Source organism: Bos indicus x Bos taurus, chromosome 11, assembly GCF_003369695.1.
Source record: "Bos indicus x Bos taurus breed Angus x Brahman F1 hybrid chromosome 11, Bos_hybrid_MaternalHap_v2.0, whole genome shotgun sequence".
Lineage (NCBI taxonomy): Eukaryota > Metazoa > Chordata > Mammalia > Artiodactyla > Bovidae > Bos > Bos indicus x Bos taurus.
This window is the reverse complement of record NC_040086.1, coordinates 47,621,826-47,637,328: the sequence shown is the minus strand read 5'-3', so window position 1 is coordinate 47,637,328 and position 15,503 is coordinate 47,621,826. Positions and strand designations below refer to the sequence as shown.

At 43.1% G+C, this 15,503-nt stretch overlaps 1 protein-coding gene and 1 long non-coding RNA gene across 3 annotated transcripts in view; one reads left to right on the top strand and one right to left on the bottom strand.

The window, feature by feature from the left end:
- Positions 1 to 2,042: 2,042 nt before the first annotated feature.
- On the bottom strand, positions 2,043 to 7,168 carry LOC113901290. The gene is made up of 3 exons (XR_003513383.1): positions 7,088 to 7,168; positions 6,438 to 6,575; positions 2,043 to 2,206 (listed from the first exon to the last, which is right to left on the bottom strand). It is a non-coding gene; the product is annotated as an uncharacterized LOC113901290 (long non-coding RNA).
- A 70-nt stretch (positions 7,169 to 7,238) lies between these two features.
- Positions 7,239 to 15,503, top strand: part of SMYD1 (SET and MYND domain containing 1) — a 49,082-nt gene continuing 40,817 nt past the window's right edge. The window contains exon 1 of one of the 2 annotated variants that reach the window (XM_027555482.1): positions 7,239 to 7,741. In XM_027555482.1, the coding sequence (XP_027411283.1) occupies positions 7,605 to 7,741 (137 nt within the window). In that variant the 5' untranslated portion in view covers positions 7,239 to 7,604. The remainder of the gene's footprint in view (positions 7,742 to 15,503) is intronic. The other variant, XM_027555483.1, reaches the window with a different exon arrangement.

The window sequence follows — 15,503 nt, the reverse complement described above, 5'->3', positions numbered from 1 at the left end:
AATAAATAAATTTTTTTTTAGAAAAGAATAAATCTAGTTAGAGAAGTAAGAAAATGAAGAAGCAAAGAAAACCAGTCAAAGGAGACCAAATAATAATGTAGTCATTAAGCACAGCTAAGGACCTTTAGTTCCTTCTCAATAGCTATAGATAAAAATCTGAGCCATATCCTGTGAGCTCTCTTATAGATACCAAAATCCCGACCAGGTGGAGAATTTAACTATATAATGACCAGACTGTAGCCATGACATAAGCTGCCACAATTCCAAGAACTGGCCTCAAGGAAATGGGAATAAACCCACCCTGGAACTGAAGATTAACTGTACTTAATCAAGATGAAGCTGGTCACATCACCAATGACCAACTTCAAGATGACCGTCAGAGCTGACTGCTGTTTCTGTTGTTTCTGCATGCAGTCCCTCTCTCTGTCTATAAAAGCTCTTGCGCCCTAATTGTTAGGGGTTGGGGAGTAGTTGACCTTTGGACAAGCATCCGCCTTCCTGACCCCCGGTTGCCAGCAACCAAAATAATGCAAACTTTTCTTTCCACCAGCCTGGCCTCTTTAATGGTTTTGGAGTGGCGAGCAGCTGGATCCCACTTTGAGTTACAGAACCACTGTAGTCATTCTCATCATTCCCTTGTCTGCAATCTCCTAACTCAGCCAGTACTTGTGGGACCAGGGGTCCTTTGACTTGCACAATCTCATTTTTCTTTCTTTCTTACCATCCTTCTTTATCTGTTAATAGATATATCAAAGAAAGAGACTGGATGGCTATTAAAATCATTAACAATGGGAAAGTTTCCATCTTCTTGGAGCAGAAAAGTGCTCAAGAGAGATAGGATTGTGAGGGTCTGTGAAGCTCAAGTTTAGGATCTTAACCTCGATACCACATTGCCAAATGGTTATGTCCACTCTGGACCCTCGTTTGCTCTCTTAAGAAACGTGGAATGAATCTCCTGCTTCTTCCATGCTTTGATGAATGATGCTGAAGAAAGCTCTCATGTCCTTCTTAAATCTTTTCTGGCTAAACATCTCCAGTAGAGCGATAAGAAATCCACTAAAAACTCTAAATGTGCTTTTTCTGATGATGACGACCAGCACTTTTCAATGGAGGCAGTTCCACTAGTTAGGGGCCATCTTAGAAATGTGGGGGTGGATATTTTGGTTGTTATGATGATTGTAGGGTGCAACTGACATAATGTGGGCTTCCCAGGTGGCACAGTGGTAAAAAATCCACTTGCGAAGGCATGAGACATGCCTTTGATCCCTTTTTGGGAAAATCCTCTGGAGGAAGAAATGGCAGCTCGATCCAGTATTCTTGCCTGTTAAATCCCATGGACAGAGGAGCCTGGCGGGCTACAGTCCATGGGGTCAAAAAGAGTCAGACACAACTGAGCACGCACATGTAAGCACTGGCTTATTGTTGGCAGAAGTAGGGCTAGGGCCAGCAAGAAAGGCTGATCCCAGTGGGGAAAAAATGAAATGTAGGTGGGTAGATGGGCAAAAAGCCTTTGCATAGGATTTGTGTTGGTGTTTGATACCACAGAGCCCTGTGCTCCCTTCTCCATCACCAGCCTGATAACTAGAGTCAACATCCCCTGTCTCACTGGTCCTGGCCAGAGATGCTGGATGCCCCAGGAAGTAAGCAACAGCCTTGTACTTCAAATATCTGGATATTCATTTCACTTATGTAAAATTGTATTTATAATTATCTGAGTCTAGAACACTGTCTTACGTAATCATAGATCAGTTTCTGTAAATTTTTTTAAAAAGCTGGGTCCTTTTATTTTTTAAATAGTATTAACATTATATAAGCTAGTTTTTTTTTTATGTTGTTGTTCAGTTGCCAAGTTGTGTCCAACTCTTTGAGACCCCCATGGACTGCAGCATGTCAGAGTTCTCTGTCCTTCAATATCTCCTGGAGTTTACAATGAATATATGTTATTTTATTATAATTTAACTGTCATTTTCCCTTTTCCTTTACTAGGTTAGATCAGAGTCTTAGTCCATTTGAATTGCAATAACAAAATACCAAAGCCTGGGTAGTTTATAAACACCAGAAATTTATTTCTTACAGTTATGGAAGCTTGAAGTCCTAGATCAGGGTGCCAGCATGTTTGGATGAAGGCTTCTTTTCAAGTCACAGAATTCTCCTTGTATCCTCACATGGCAGAAGAGAAGGGCCAAGGCAATCTCTGGAGCCTCTTCTATATATAAAGCATGACTCTTATTCATGAGGTTTTCACCTTCATGATTTAAGGATCTACCCAAGCCCCCACAGATTAATACCATCACCATTGAGGGTGAGGATTTCTACGTATGAATTTGGAGGTGGAGGGGACAAATACTCAGACTTTGTGAAGTGACCCTGTTAGTCACTCAGTCATTTCTGATTCTTTTGTGACCCCATGGACTGTAGAATGCAAGGCTTCTCTGTCCATGGAATTCTCCAGGCAACAATACTGGAGTGGGTTGCCATACCCTTCTCTAGGGGATTTTTCTGACCCAGGGATCTAACCTAGGTCTCCTGCACTGCAAGCGGATTCTTTATCATCTGAGCCACCAGGGAAGCCCCAGAGGAGTTAGTAATCTATGTTTTTTAGGTTCAAGAACTAACACATTATATTCTCTATAAATTTAATTTCATACATCAAAAAGGATTTTATATAATATTTACTCTCAGTTCAGTTCAGTCACTCAGTCGTGTCCGACTCCTTGTGACCCCATGAATTGCAGCATGCCAGGCCTCCCTGTCCATCACCAACTCCCGGAGTTCACTCAAACTCACATCCATCGAGTCGTTGATGCCATCCAGCCATCTCATCCTCTGTCGTCCCCTTCTCCTCCTGCCCCCAATCCCTCCCAGCATCAGAGTCTTTTCCAATGAGTCAACTCTTCACATGAGGTAGCCAAAAAACTGGAGTTTCAGCTTTAGCACCATTCCTTCCAAAGAACACCCAGGACTGATCTTTAGAATGGACTGGTTGGATCTCCTTGCAGTCCAAGGGACTCTCAAGAGTCTTCTCCAACACCACAGTTCAAAAGCATCAATTCTTTGGTGCTCAGCCTTCTTCACAGTCCAACTCTCACATCCATACGTGACCACTGGAAAAACCATAGCCTTGACTAGATGGACCTTTGTTGGCAAAGTAATGTCTCTGCTTTTGAATATGCTACCTAGGTTGGTCATAACTTTTCTTCCAAGGAGTAAGCATCTTTTAATTTCAGGGCTGCAATCACCATCTGCCGTGAATTTGGAGCCCCCAAATATAAAGTCTGACACTGTTTCCACTGTTTCCCTATCTATTTCCAATGAAGTGATGGGACCAGATGCCATGATCTTAGTTCTCTGGATGTTGAGCTTTAAGCTAACTTTTTCACTCTCCTCTTTCACTTTCCTCAAGAGGCTTTTTAGTTCCTCTTCACTTTCTGCCATAAGGGTGGTGTCATCTGCATATCTGAGGTTCTTGATATTCCTCCCGGCAATCTTGATTCCAGCTTGTGCTTCATCCAGCCCAGAGTTTCTCATGATGTACTCTGCATAGAAGTTAAATAAGCAGGGTGACAATATACAGCCTTGACATACTCCTTTTCCTATTTGGAACCAGTCTGTTGTTCCATGTCCAGTTCTAACTGTTGCTTCCTGACCTGCATATAGGTTTCTCAAAAGGCAGGTCAGGTGGTCTGGTATTCCCATCTCTTTCAGAATTTCCCACAGTTTATTGTGATCCACACAGTGAAAGGCTTTGGTATAGTCAATAAAGCAAAAATAGATGTTTTTCTGGAACTCTCTTGCTTTTTCCATGATCCAGCGGATGTTGGCAATTTGGTCTCTGGATCCCCTGCCTTTTCTAAAACCAGTTTGAACATCTGGAAGTTCACGGTTCACGTATTGCTGAAGCCTGGCTTGGAGAATTTTGAGCATTACTTTACTAGCGTGTGAGATGAGTGCAGTTGTGCGGTAGTTTGAGCATTCTTTGGCATTGCCTTTCTTTGGGATTGGAATGAAAACTGGCCTTTTCCAATCCTGTGGCCACTGCTGAGTTTTCCAAATTTGCTGGCATATTGAGTGCAGCACTTTCACAGCATCGTCTTCCAGGATTTGAAATAGCTCAACTGGAATTCCATCACCTCCACTAGCTTTGTTTGTAGTGATGCTTTCTAAGGCCCACTTGACTTCACATTCCAGGACGTCTGGCTCTAGGTCAGTGATCACACCATCATGATTATCTGGGTCGTAAAGATCTTTTTTGTACAGTTCTTCTGTGTATTCTTGCCACCTCTTCTGAATATCTTCTGCTTCTGTTAGGTCCATACCATTTCTGTCCTTTATCGAGCCCATCTTTGCATGAAATGTTCCCTTGGTATCTCTTATGTAAAACAAAGTATAATACTGTATGTGTTAGTTTCTATTGCTGCTTTTTAACAAATTACTTAGTGATTTAAAATAACATAAACTTATTATATTAGAATTCAGTTATCAGAAGCCAGAAACGGAGGGTTCACTGGGTTTAAATCAAAGTGTCATCAGGGCCATGCTCCCCCTGGGGGCTCTTGGAGGAGCAGCTATACCCCTGCCTTTTCCAGTTTCTAGAGGGCACCTGCATTTCTTTGCTCATAGCTCCTTCCTCCTACTTCAAAGCCAACCATATAGCATCTTCAAATGTCTCTCTCTCTGACTCTGACCTTCTTGCTTCCATTGTTACATCTCCACCTGACATTGATCACCCCCCAACTCCCTCTTATGAGGATTCTTATGATTTCATCGGGCCAACTGGACAATCCTCCCTCTCTCAAGAGGTTTAATTAATCACACTTGCAAAGTCCCTTTTGCCATGTAAGATAATATCTTCACGGGGTTGTGGAGTAGGACCTGAGTATCTTTGGGAAACCATTATTCTGTCTACCATGTTTTAAATTTTATTTATTTATTTAGGCTGCACTGGGTCTTTGTTGGTTTGTGTGGGCCTTCTCTAGTTGTGGCGTGTTGGCTTCTCATTGCGGTGGTTCGTCTTGTTGCAGAGCACAGGCCAAAGGCAATGCCTGCTTCAGTAGTTGCAGCTCTCAGGCCCAGTAGTTGTGGCATATGGGTTTAGTTGCTCCATGGCATATGGAATATTCCCGAACCAGGGACTGAACTCATGCCCCTGCATTCTCATCCACTGCACTGCCCTCTACCATGTTTTAATAATATAATCTTGCTGTTCCGAGAAGGTTGAGACTCACCATTGAAACTAAAGCACCAGGTTTGATGCTCCTTCTCTCTTTCTGATTTCAGGCAGGTAGATGTCTTCCTTGACCTTGGGTTGGGCTGAACCTGTGTCTAGAGGACAATGAGGTCATCTCTACCAGGCAGAGCTGCTGGCTCCCAAGGGTGGACCCTGGCTCTTGCCAGGCAACGTGGGTGCAGACATTCATTTGAGACTAACCTGAAGAACTCTTATTTAATTGCTTTTTTTCCCCCAAGAGCATGTGATGTTTACTTTTGGGGCACCCAATTTTAAATATCTTAACGTGTTTTGCCCTTTGGGATAGATCAGAGTTCACTGAATTATTCTCTAGTTCCAGGTACTATGTGTTATGACCTAAAAACTGGGATACATGGAGAGAGCTTCCCAGGTGGTGCTAGCTACCTGCCAATGCAAGAACACAAGAGAATTGGGTTCAATCCCTGTGTCAGAAAGACCCCCTGGAGAAGGACATGGTAACCCACTCCGTATCCTTGCCTGGAGAATCCCATGGACAGAGAAGCCTAGCGAGCTACCATCCATGGAGTCGCAACGACTCACACGACTGAAGTGACCTAGCATGCGTGCAAGGTCTGACAGACGATTCTCCAGCTGCTTCCAAGAGCAAAGAAGCATCAGGAGATGCAATTGGGTTGAAGACACATTAGAATTTTGAATGTATCTTGATGGTTTGGGGGAAGAAAATGGACAGAATAAATAAAATAAATTTGCTATCATTTAGTAAGTTCTGTATGAACATAGCCAAGTGCTGTGCCATATCCATTGTACCTATTATCTCATTTACCAGTGAGGTAGAAATTATCACCCTTGTTTTACAGGTACTATCTCAAAGTTGTCCTGCTAAGTTGCTTCAGTCATGTCTGACTCTTTGCGATCCTATGGACTGTAGCCTGCCAGGCTCTTCTGTCGATGGGATTCTCTAGGCAAGAATACTGGAGTGGGTTGCCATTCCCTTCTCCAGGGGATCTTTCCCACCTAGGGATCGAACCTGGGTCTCTTATGTCTCGTGCATTGGCAGGCGGGTTCTTTACCATTAGTGCCACCTGGGAAGCCCATGGTCCTAGAAGGCTCAAAATTCACATGCAGACCTGTCTAACTCAGAAGCCAGTGCTTGTAAACTAGTACACTTACAGAAACCCAGAGCACAGAAATCCGTAAACAGATGCATCCCAGAAACTAAAAATATTACCTGGAAGATAAGCCATAGCTCCAGATCTGCAAGTGTCTTTCTTTTCAACCTCAGTGAGAGCTGTCTGATGATCAAGATGAGCGGCGTCCAGTGTTCAATAGCTGGGATTTTAGACTAATCCTTCCAATGTCCTCATTCCTGGGAAAGAAGGTATTGGTACTTTTCTGGTAACAGACATAAAGTTTAAGGGAGATTTGACAGAATGATAGATATGAGGGCTTTCTTCTTCAAAGCCAGCCTCCTTTCATAACACATCCTGTGGTCCAACGTACCTGCATTCATCAGAGAATGCTCAGACCTCCATGCCCTGGGAGGGGCACTGTGGGAGAGCCAAGGAATATTAGAGAAGAGGGAGGCCCCTTGGGGCCCAGAGAGTACTTAGTCGCTCAGTCATGTCCGACTCTGCAACCCCATGGATTGTACCCAGTGGGATTCTCCAGGCAAGAATACTGGAGTGGGTTGCCATTCCCTACTCCATGGGATCTTCCCGAGCCAGGGATTGAACGTGACTCTCCTGCATTGCAGGCAGATTCTTTACTGTCTGAGCCACCAGGGAGGAGAGAGGTTATGTATATGGCAAAGGGTCAATTTATCATCTGTTACTTTCTGCCAATAGTCTACCCATGGAGGAAACAAGGGCCCCATCTCACTTGAGAGAGTCCAAGTCTGACAGCTGAAGGGTCCCAGAGCAGCAAACATCACCTCTCCTCTTCTCTTGGACCACTTCAGCTGTCTCTGCTTTGGATTGACAGAGGCATCTGGTTGCTAAAAATACCCTACTGACCAAGTGCTGCCCATTCCAACTAAAGCTGAGCACGACTGCAATCCAGGACTTACTACTCCTTGCAAAGGAACTTTTCCAAAGTTTTCAGGCCCAATTTGAGAAGCACACCAGCCCATGGTCTTTTTCTACTTCGTCAGCTTGGCTGGGCGGTGGAGGGGATCCTTCCTGGGTCACTGTCCACTGGCCTCCCCCATCCCGGTCTCCAGGAAAAGAAGCAGAAGGGGGAGTGAGAGAGGGCCCAGGGGCTGGAGGGGGTAGGGAAGGGGAGGTGCTTGTCCATTTATAGACTTGCTCTTTGGGATGCTGAAGGTGCTGAAATAGCTGCGAGGACAAGGGACTTGGCTCAGTTTTAAATATCTGCCGAGCTGCCCGAAGACTCTGAGATGACAATAGGGGGAATGGAGAATGTGGAGGTCTTCACTGCTGAGGGCAAAGGCAGAGGTCTGAAGGCCACGAAGGAGTTCTGTGCTGCTGACATCATCTTTGCCGAGCGGGCTTATTCCGCTGTGGTTTTTGACAGGTATGGAATGTGGGTTCTTGCCTTCTTTACTCCTGGTGATTTGGCCAGTGCCACACTCTCAAATACTTTGCTCTCAAAATTGAGGGAGAGTAGCGCTGACATATGTACACCACTGTGCGTAAAATAGGTAGGTGGTGGGAAGCTGCTGTGTAACACAGGGAGCTCAGCCTGGTGATATGATGACCCAGAGCAGGGGGGATAAGGTTAGGGTGGGAGGGAGAGGGTTATGTATACATATAGCTGATTCACATTGTTCTACAGCAGAAGCTAACACAACATTGTAAAGGAATTATCCTCCAATTAATAAAAAAATAATCATGGGAAGGGATACAATTCATGTGGCTATTGATAATGACGGGTACATGCACAGCTGTTTGCTGGCGTTACTTTCTCTGCATGGGATTTGCTCTAGTGCCTAGGAGGGTTGCAAAGGTGATTGAAGGCTTTAGGGCATACTCTCAGGACACTGGGCTTCCCTGGTGGCTCAGACAGTAAAGAATCTGCCTGCAATGCAGGAGACCTGGGTTCAGTCCCTGGGTGGGGAGGATCACTTGGAGAAGGAAATGGTTACCGACTCCAGTTTTCTTCCCTGGAGGATCCCATGGACAGAGGAGCCTCGCGGGCTACAGTCCATGGGGTCGCAAAGAGTTGGACATTACTGAGCGACTAAGCACAACACAAGCACTCAGAACATAAGTGAACTTGCCCGAGTGGGAGTGCTGTGAGTGGAGATGGTGGAGGGAAAGGGAATGAAAAGGGGGTGTGGTGTCTAGGAGACATTCTTCTATGGAAGGCTCCATATTTTTTGCTTCTGAGGTGTAATAGATATATTAGAAGATTAAGTAATTGCTGAGACTTTAAAAAAGTAATTGCAAACACACAAGTAACACTGGAATCCATTTACCTTTGAAAATTAGAATATCACCAATGACCTGTAGTCCTGTTTCACCTTTCCCACCCCAGGTCCCAGTTTCCTCTGTCTTTCCTCAGAGGTAATCCTTGTTTTAATTTTAATGTGTTTCCTTCTAGAATGTTCTTGTACTATTACATCTCTTTACCTGTAGAAATAGGTATAGATATATATATATAGATAGATAGATACCTATATATATATATATCTGTACTTATCAAAATGCATAGCTGTAGTTTGTTTTTTCTTTTTAACAGAAATGGCACAATACTTTTTTTTTTTTCCTGGCCACACTGTGTGGTTTGGGGGAATCTCAGTTCCCTGACCTGGGATTGAACCTGGGACATGGCTGTGAAAACACAGAATCCTAACTACTAGGTCACCAGGGAACTCCCAATAATATCATACTTTCGATGTTATCCTTGAACTTGCTCCTTTCACTAAACAACATGTTTTGATATTTATCCTCATGGGAACCGTTAAATCTATAGCCACTTCTTTTAAATCCTCAAAGATCTGTGGGCTTTTTTTTTTCCTCCCCCTCCCTCAACATGTAGATCTATCCACGTTGATCCATATGCTATATGGACCACCAATTTTAACTGCTGTGGGTATTTTACCATATGAATATATGAACTTTCAAAAATCTATTGCCCCGTTGAGAGACATCTGGTGGTTTCCAATTTTTCATAAAAACAAATGTTTCTGTGATTGAAATCCTTGACCATGTCCACTTGCATACATGTGTGATTATTCTCTAGGCGAACTGGCTAGGAGAAAAATCACCGTGCCTTGGGGTGTGCTGTTTTCCATTTTAACAGGCCCTCCAAAGAGAATCTATTAAATTTACATTCCCATTTCCCCTACAGTCCTGTCCATACTTGACCACTACACTTTTGCATGCGTGCGTGCTCAGTCGCTTTAGTTGTGTTCGACTCTTTGTGACCCCGTGGTCTGTAGCTCGTCAGGCTCCTCTGTGCATGGGATTCTCCAGGCAAGAATGCTGGGGTGGGTTGCCATACTCTCCTTCAGTGGATCTTCCTGAACCAGTAGTAATAATCTTTATTTTTAAAAAACCCTCCACTGTGATAACATTATGACAGTATTCTCTGAGCCCCCAAATTGGGGTGACCTGACTGACACTGATGTGGTCTAAATTAAGATGGTCTCTGATAATCTAGATTTGGTGGTTGACTCACTGTATGACCATCCTGAGAATCAAATCAGATCAGTCGCTCAGTCGTGTCCGACTCTTTGCGACCCCATGAATCGCAGCATGCCAGGTCTCCCTGTCCATCACCAACTCCTGGAGTTCACTCAAACTCACGTCCATTGAGTCAGTGATGCCATCCAGCCATCTCATCCTCTGTCGTCCCCTTCTCCTCTTGCCCCCAATCCCTCCCAGCATCAGAGTCTTTTCCAATGAGTCAACTCTTCACATGAGGTGGCCAAAGTACTGGAGTTTCAGCTTTAGCATCATTTTTTCCAAAGAAATCCCAGGGCTGATCTCCTTCAGAATGGACTGGCTGGATCTCCTTGCAGTCCAAGGGACTCTCAAGAGTCTTCTCCAACACCACAGTTCAAAAGCATCAATTCTTCAGCGCTCAGCCTTCTTCACAGTCCAACTCTCACATCCATACATGACCACAGGAAAAACCATAGCCTTGACTAGACGGACCTTTGTTGGCAAAGTAATGTCTCTGCTTTTGAATATGCTATCTAGGTTGGTCATAACTTTCCTTCCAAGGAGTAAGCGTCTTTTAATTTCATGGCTGCAGTCACCATCTGTAGTGATTTTGGAGCCCAGAAAAATAAAGTCTGACACTGTTTCCACTGTTTCCCCATCTACTTCCCATGAAATGGTGGGACCGGATGCCATGATCTTCACAGCTTTTCAGAGATAATTTAAGTAGCATTCAAATTCTCATTTCTTCCTGCCCACCAAGACCTTCAGGGAAAAGGCTGTGAATGGAGTGTATGGCTAGCTACAGCTGAGGAATTTAGAGAGGCTGAGATGACAGTAATACTTCTTCAGGGGGAGTGTGTCTTACTTTATTTACTTGTGTGGGTGTGTTGGGGGCAGTTGAGGAATCAATTGGATTCAGAAGTAAGACAGAAAAAGCTAGAAACACAGAAACTCTGAACAATGATCTTACTACTACTACTGAGTCGCCATCTTGCCTTTTATAGAACATCCATGGGTGTCTTCAACTCCCTAAAAACCAGTATTGCCAATCAGTTTCCCTTTCAAGAGTGTCCGAAGTTGAGTGGATTTTCCTTCCATTACAAGAGTAAAACTTAGGAAGAGAAAAATGTATCTTCACATGAAGCTAGCATTGACATGGTGGTCATTTCCTTCCAGCTTATTTTAAAATGTTGTTGTTGTTTATTCACTAAGTCGTGTCTGACTCTTTGTGACCCCACAGGCTCCTCTATCCATGGGATTTCCCAGGCAAGAATACTGGAGTGTGTTGCCATTCCCTTCTCCAAGGGATCTTCCCAAGCTAAGGATTGAACCTGAGTCTCCTGCATTGGCAGGCGGATTTTTTACCACTGAGCCACAAGGGAAACCCATTTTAAAACATAGGTTTCATTTATTTGTACTATTAGTTGGGATCTTATCTAAACTTCGAGCATTCCCAGTCATGTCTGACTCTTTGGGATCCCATGGACTATAGCCCACGAAGCTACTGTCTGTAGAATCTTCCAGACAAGAATACTGGAGTAACTCCAGGGGATCTTCCTGACCCAGGGATCAAACCTCCCCGTCTTGTGTCTTTTGCGCTGGCAGGCAGATTTTTTTACCACTTCCCGACTTGGGAAGATTTTCATTTAATGATTTAGGTATCTTCTGTGTTACTATACTCTCTTTGTAGAGTTTAAGACTGCATACTTTCTGACCATTCTTTTATGAATGGACATTCAGATTGTTTACATGTTTTTCTTATTATAAAAAAATTCATCATTCATTTGAAGTAATAACTATATAAAAACAACTTTAGTGCATGTTGCAGATAAACTGTTAATAAAATCTCATTGTTATAATAGTAATAAAGATTAGGATGATTAGAGTAAATGATCTTTAAAATGATTTAAAAAATCGAAAAGATTATTTTTTAAAGTGATTTACCCAGTACACCTGAAACTAATACAACATTTCAAGTCAACTATATTTGAATAAAAAAGAAAGAAATATGGAAATTGAAATGACTGCTTCATAATTAAAAAATAAGAGATAAAATCAAATTCATCACTGCAAAGATGAGGGAACTGCTCAGGTGTACCTGAGACAGCCTAGAGAAGCATCAGAGGAAAGCTTTGCTCATCATATCCTCACTCCAATTTTAGGCTCCTGATGAGATTCAGCCACTGGAAGGGAGGAACCTGACTGGGGAAGTAGGACCAGGTGACCCACAAAAGTCACCCTATGAAAGAAGCATTTTCTAACACTGTGTTACTGCAAACCAGGCTATCTGCATTACCTTCCAAAATGAAGATTTTATCTTTAGTTGAGTAGTGCATTAAATGAAAATCTCTTCTTGCAAACAATACATGAAATATATATATATATATATATATATATATATATATATATGTATATGTATATATTCTGTGAATCATTACAGGGCTTCCCAGGTGGCACAGTGGTAAAGAATCTGCCTGCTAATGCAGGAGATGCAACAGATGAGGGTTCGATCCCTGCATCGGGAAGATCCCCTGAAGTAGCAAACGGCAACCCATTCCAGTATTCTTGCTTAGAAAATTCCATGGACAGAGTAGTCTGGCCAGCTAAAGTCCATGGGATTGTAAAGAGTCAGACACGACTGAGTGACTGAGTACACGCACGAACATACATGAAGCATTACAATAAATGAACCCCTGTGAAACCACCATCCTACTTAATGAGAACATTCTATTACATTCATCCTGCCTATCTTTCCCTATCCTGTCCCATACTTGCCCCAAAGGTAACTATAGTAGTCTCCTGAATTTCGTGTTGCTTATTTCCCTATGTTTTCAATGATAGTTTTGCCATATATGTACATATTCCTAAACAATATATAATTTAGTTTTTATAGCTTTTTTTTCATCTTTTAAACCGGGGTATACAGTTATAGGTGGTTTTATGCTCTTGCTTCTTTCATTCAAATGTTCTTCTATTATTTATCCATATGGTTTTGTGTAACTAACAAAATGAGTAAGCTCTGTATATGTATGTACCACAATTTATGTTTCCATCCTCCTGCAAGTAGTTGCTATGGACATTTTTGTTTGTATCTCTTGGTGAACAGATACATGGGGTGTGTATCCTAGGAGTGGAATTTCTGGTTTATGATGCATGAGATATTTAGCTTTAAAATATAATGCTGCACTGTGTCATGTTGACTTGCAAGTTGAATTGTGTCTTTGCTAGAATAGACTGGGCTTAGCATTCAGAGCAGCTCTTCAGGCCTTTATTATATAGCCCTTAGTTTGGTTAGAATCTCTTTAATTTGCTTGGTTGGAAAAACAGGTCATCTGCTTAAACATAAAAGGCCAAGAATAAAACAGAGATAATCCATTGAGACCGGCAAATGAGCAGCACTTGGGCACCAGGATCCCTGGGAGACATGGCTAATCAATCAGGCAACACCTTCTTCCTTAACTCCAACTTGGCCTCACTGTTCTTTCTAACAGGGTACTCCAGGCAGCCATTGTGCATCAACCAAAACTGACGTTTAGAAGGGAGCCTGTGTGTCATGCTTTTTGGGGATTCTGAGTTTCATGCTGGAAGGGGATGAAGGCAAAGTAGGTGGATAAGGTCAATTTACCAAGGAGTCGTCTTTCATGGATTTGGTCTTTGAAAGTGGGTGAGACCCCAAGCATGGTGGATAAGCTTGAGTTGTTCAAGGTTTCTGTCTTCTCCTTTTGCTCTGTACTTAACTTTACATAGGCTTAGTTGTCCTGCGGCATGTGGGAATCTTCCCAGACCAGGGATTGAAACTGTGTCTTCCTGCAGTGGCAGACAGATTCATTTTTAGGAGCTTCCCTGGTGGCTTGGATGGTAAAGAATCTGCCTGCAATGCAGAAGACCCCGATTTGATCTCTGGGGGAAGATCCTCTGAAGAAGGAAATGGCAACCCACTCTAGTATTCTTGCCTGGAGAATTCCATGGACAGAGGAGCCTGGCGGGCTACAGTCCACTAGGTCACAAAGAGTCGGACACGACTGAGTGACTAACACTAATCTTTAAAATGTATTTTATAATTATTATTATTTTTAGTATAATTTGTTTATTTATTTTGGCTGTGTTGGGTTTTTGTTGTGGACTTTTCTCTAGTTGGGGTGAGCAGGGGCTACTCTCTAGTTGTGGTACTCAGGCTTCTCATTTCGGTGGCTTCTCTTGTAGAGCACAGGCTTGAGGGCATGTGGGCTCAGTAGTTACAGCTCCCAGGCTCTAGAGCACAGGCTCAATAGTGGTGACCCAAGGGCTTAGCTGCTCTGCTGCATGTGGGATCCTCCTAGACCAGGGATCGAACCTGTGTCCCCTGCATTGACAGGTGGATTCTTTACCACGGAGCCACCAGGGAAGCCCAGAATTATTTTGTTTGAATTTATTATTATTAAGGAGGTGAAAGGTCTTTTAAATATGCCTATTGGTCATTACGTTTCTTCTTCTGCAATTTGTCTATTTTCCCTGTGAAGTACAGGGAAGCCTGGCATGCTATAGTCAATGGGGTCACAAAGAGTCTGACATGACTGAGGGACTAAACAACAAAAAAGATGTTATCAGTTCCAAATCTTTCCCTGGAGCATCTGTAAGCTTTTAAGCCCCCGACACTGAGTTTCTATTGCCTTCTAGGTAGAACAGGGCTTTGGCAGTCTGGAGGTGGGAAGTGTGTATTTCTTGATGACAACAGAGATGATGTAGAGTACGAGTTGGGCCACAGAGGGGAATTGGATCATAGGACCCTGAAGATCTCTTCCAGTCTGAGATTTTCTGAGTTTTTTTTTTTCAGGACATGCAAGGGACTACAGTGTGGCAAGACAGGGGTGTTAGGCTAATATAGGAATAAAGCTTGTTTTGATTTAGTTTAGCATCACATACAACGAATATACTTTTCATAAGGAAAGTGGCCATGGGCAGTTCTAGAAGCCAAAAATACTATTCGATTTTTTCTTTTTTTTATTTGATAAAGTCCCAGATGTCTTACATTTAGAGAATCTCTAGCCTATGGGTTCCTGACCTGGGTTCTTGGATCCTTAGCTAGGGAAGCACCTGTGACGGGAGGATCAAAATGTATGTGGATGTGCATGCATGCTTTTTATTTCTGGGGAGAAAGTTATTACTTTCAAAATGGTCCTCAACCCAGAAGAAGGTTGAGACCCATTGAATTAATTCAAGTCCCCTCTCTTACAGATGGGGAAACTGAGGCTTAGTGAGGCTTTCCCAGGTCACACAGGGCAGGGCAAGGGTTGAGTCTCCCAGGATCTTGTCTGTCATTTCTTTTCACTATCCTCCCCAACCACCCACCCCTCACAAGTGGGCCTACCATTGCCTACCTAATTTTCTTTTGTTCTTGTCAATTATTAATATTTAGTCATAATAAAAGAAAGAATATGCATCTATTAATTGCAGAGGAATCAAGATCTGGTTCTGGGGCCTGAGAAAGGTTAGATCCAGAGACTTGTAGGTAAGAAACAGAAATATACATGTGACTATACAGGAAAAGGAGAAGGCAATGGCACCCCACTCCAGTACTCTTGCCTGGAAAATCCCATGGACGGAGGAGCCTGGTAGGCTGCAATCCATAGGGTCGCTAAGAGTCGGGCACGACTGAGCGACTTCACTTTCACTTTTCACTTTCATGC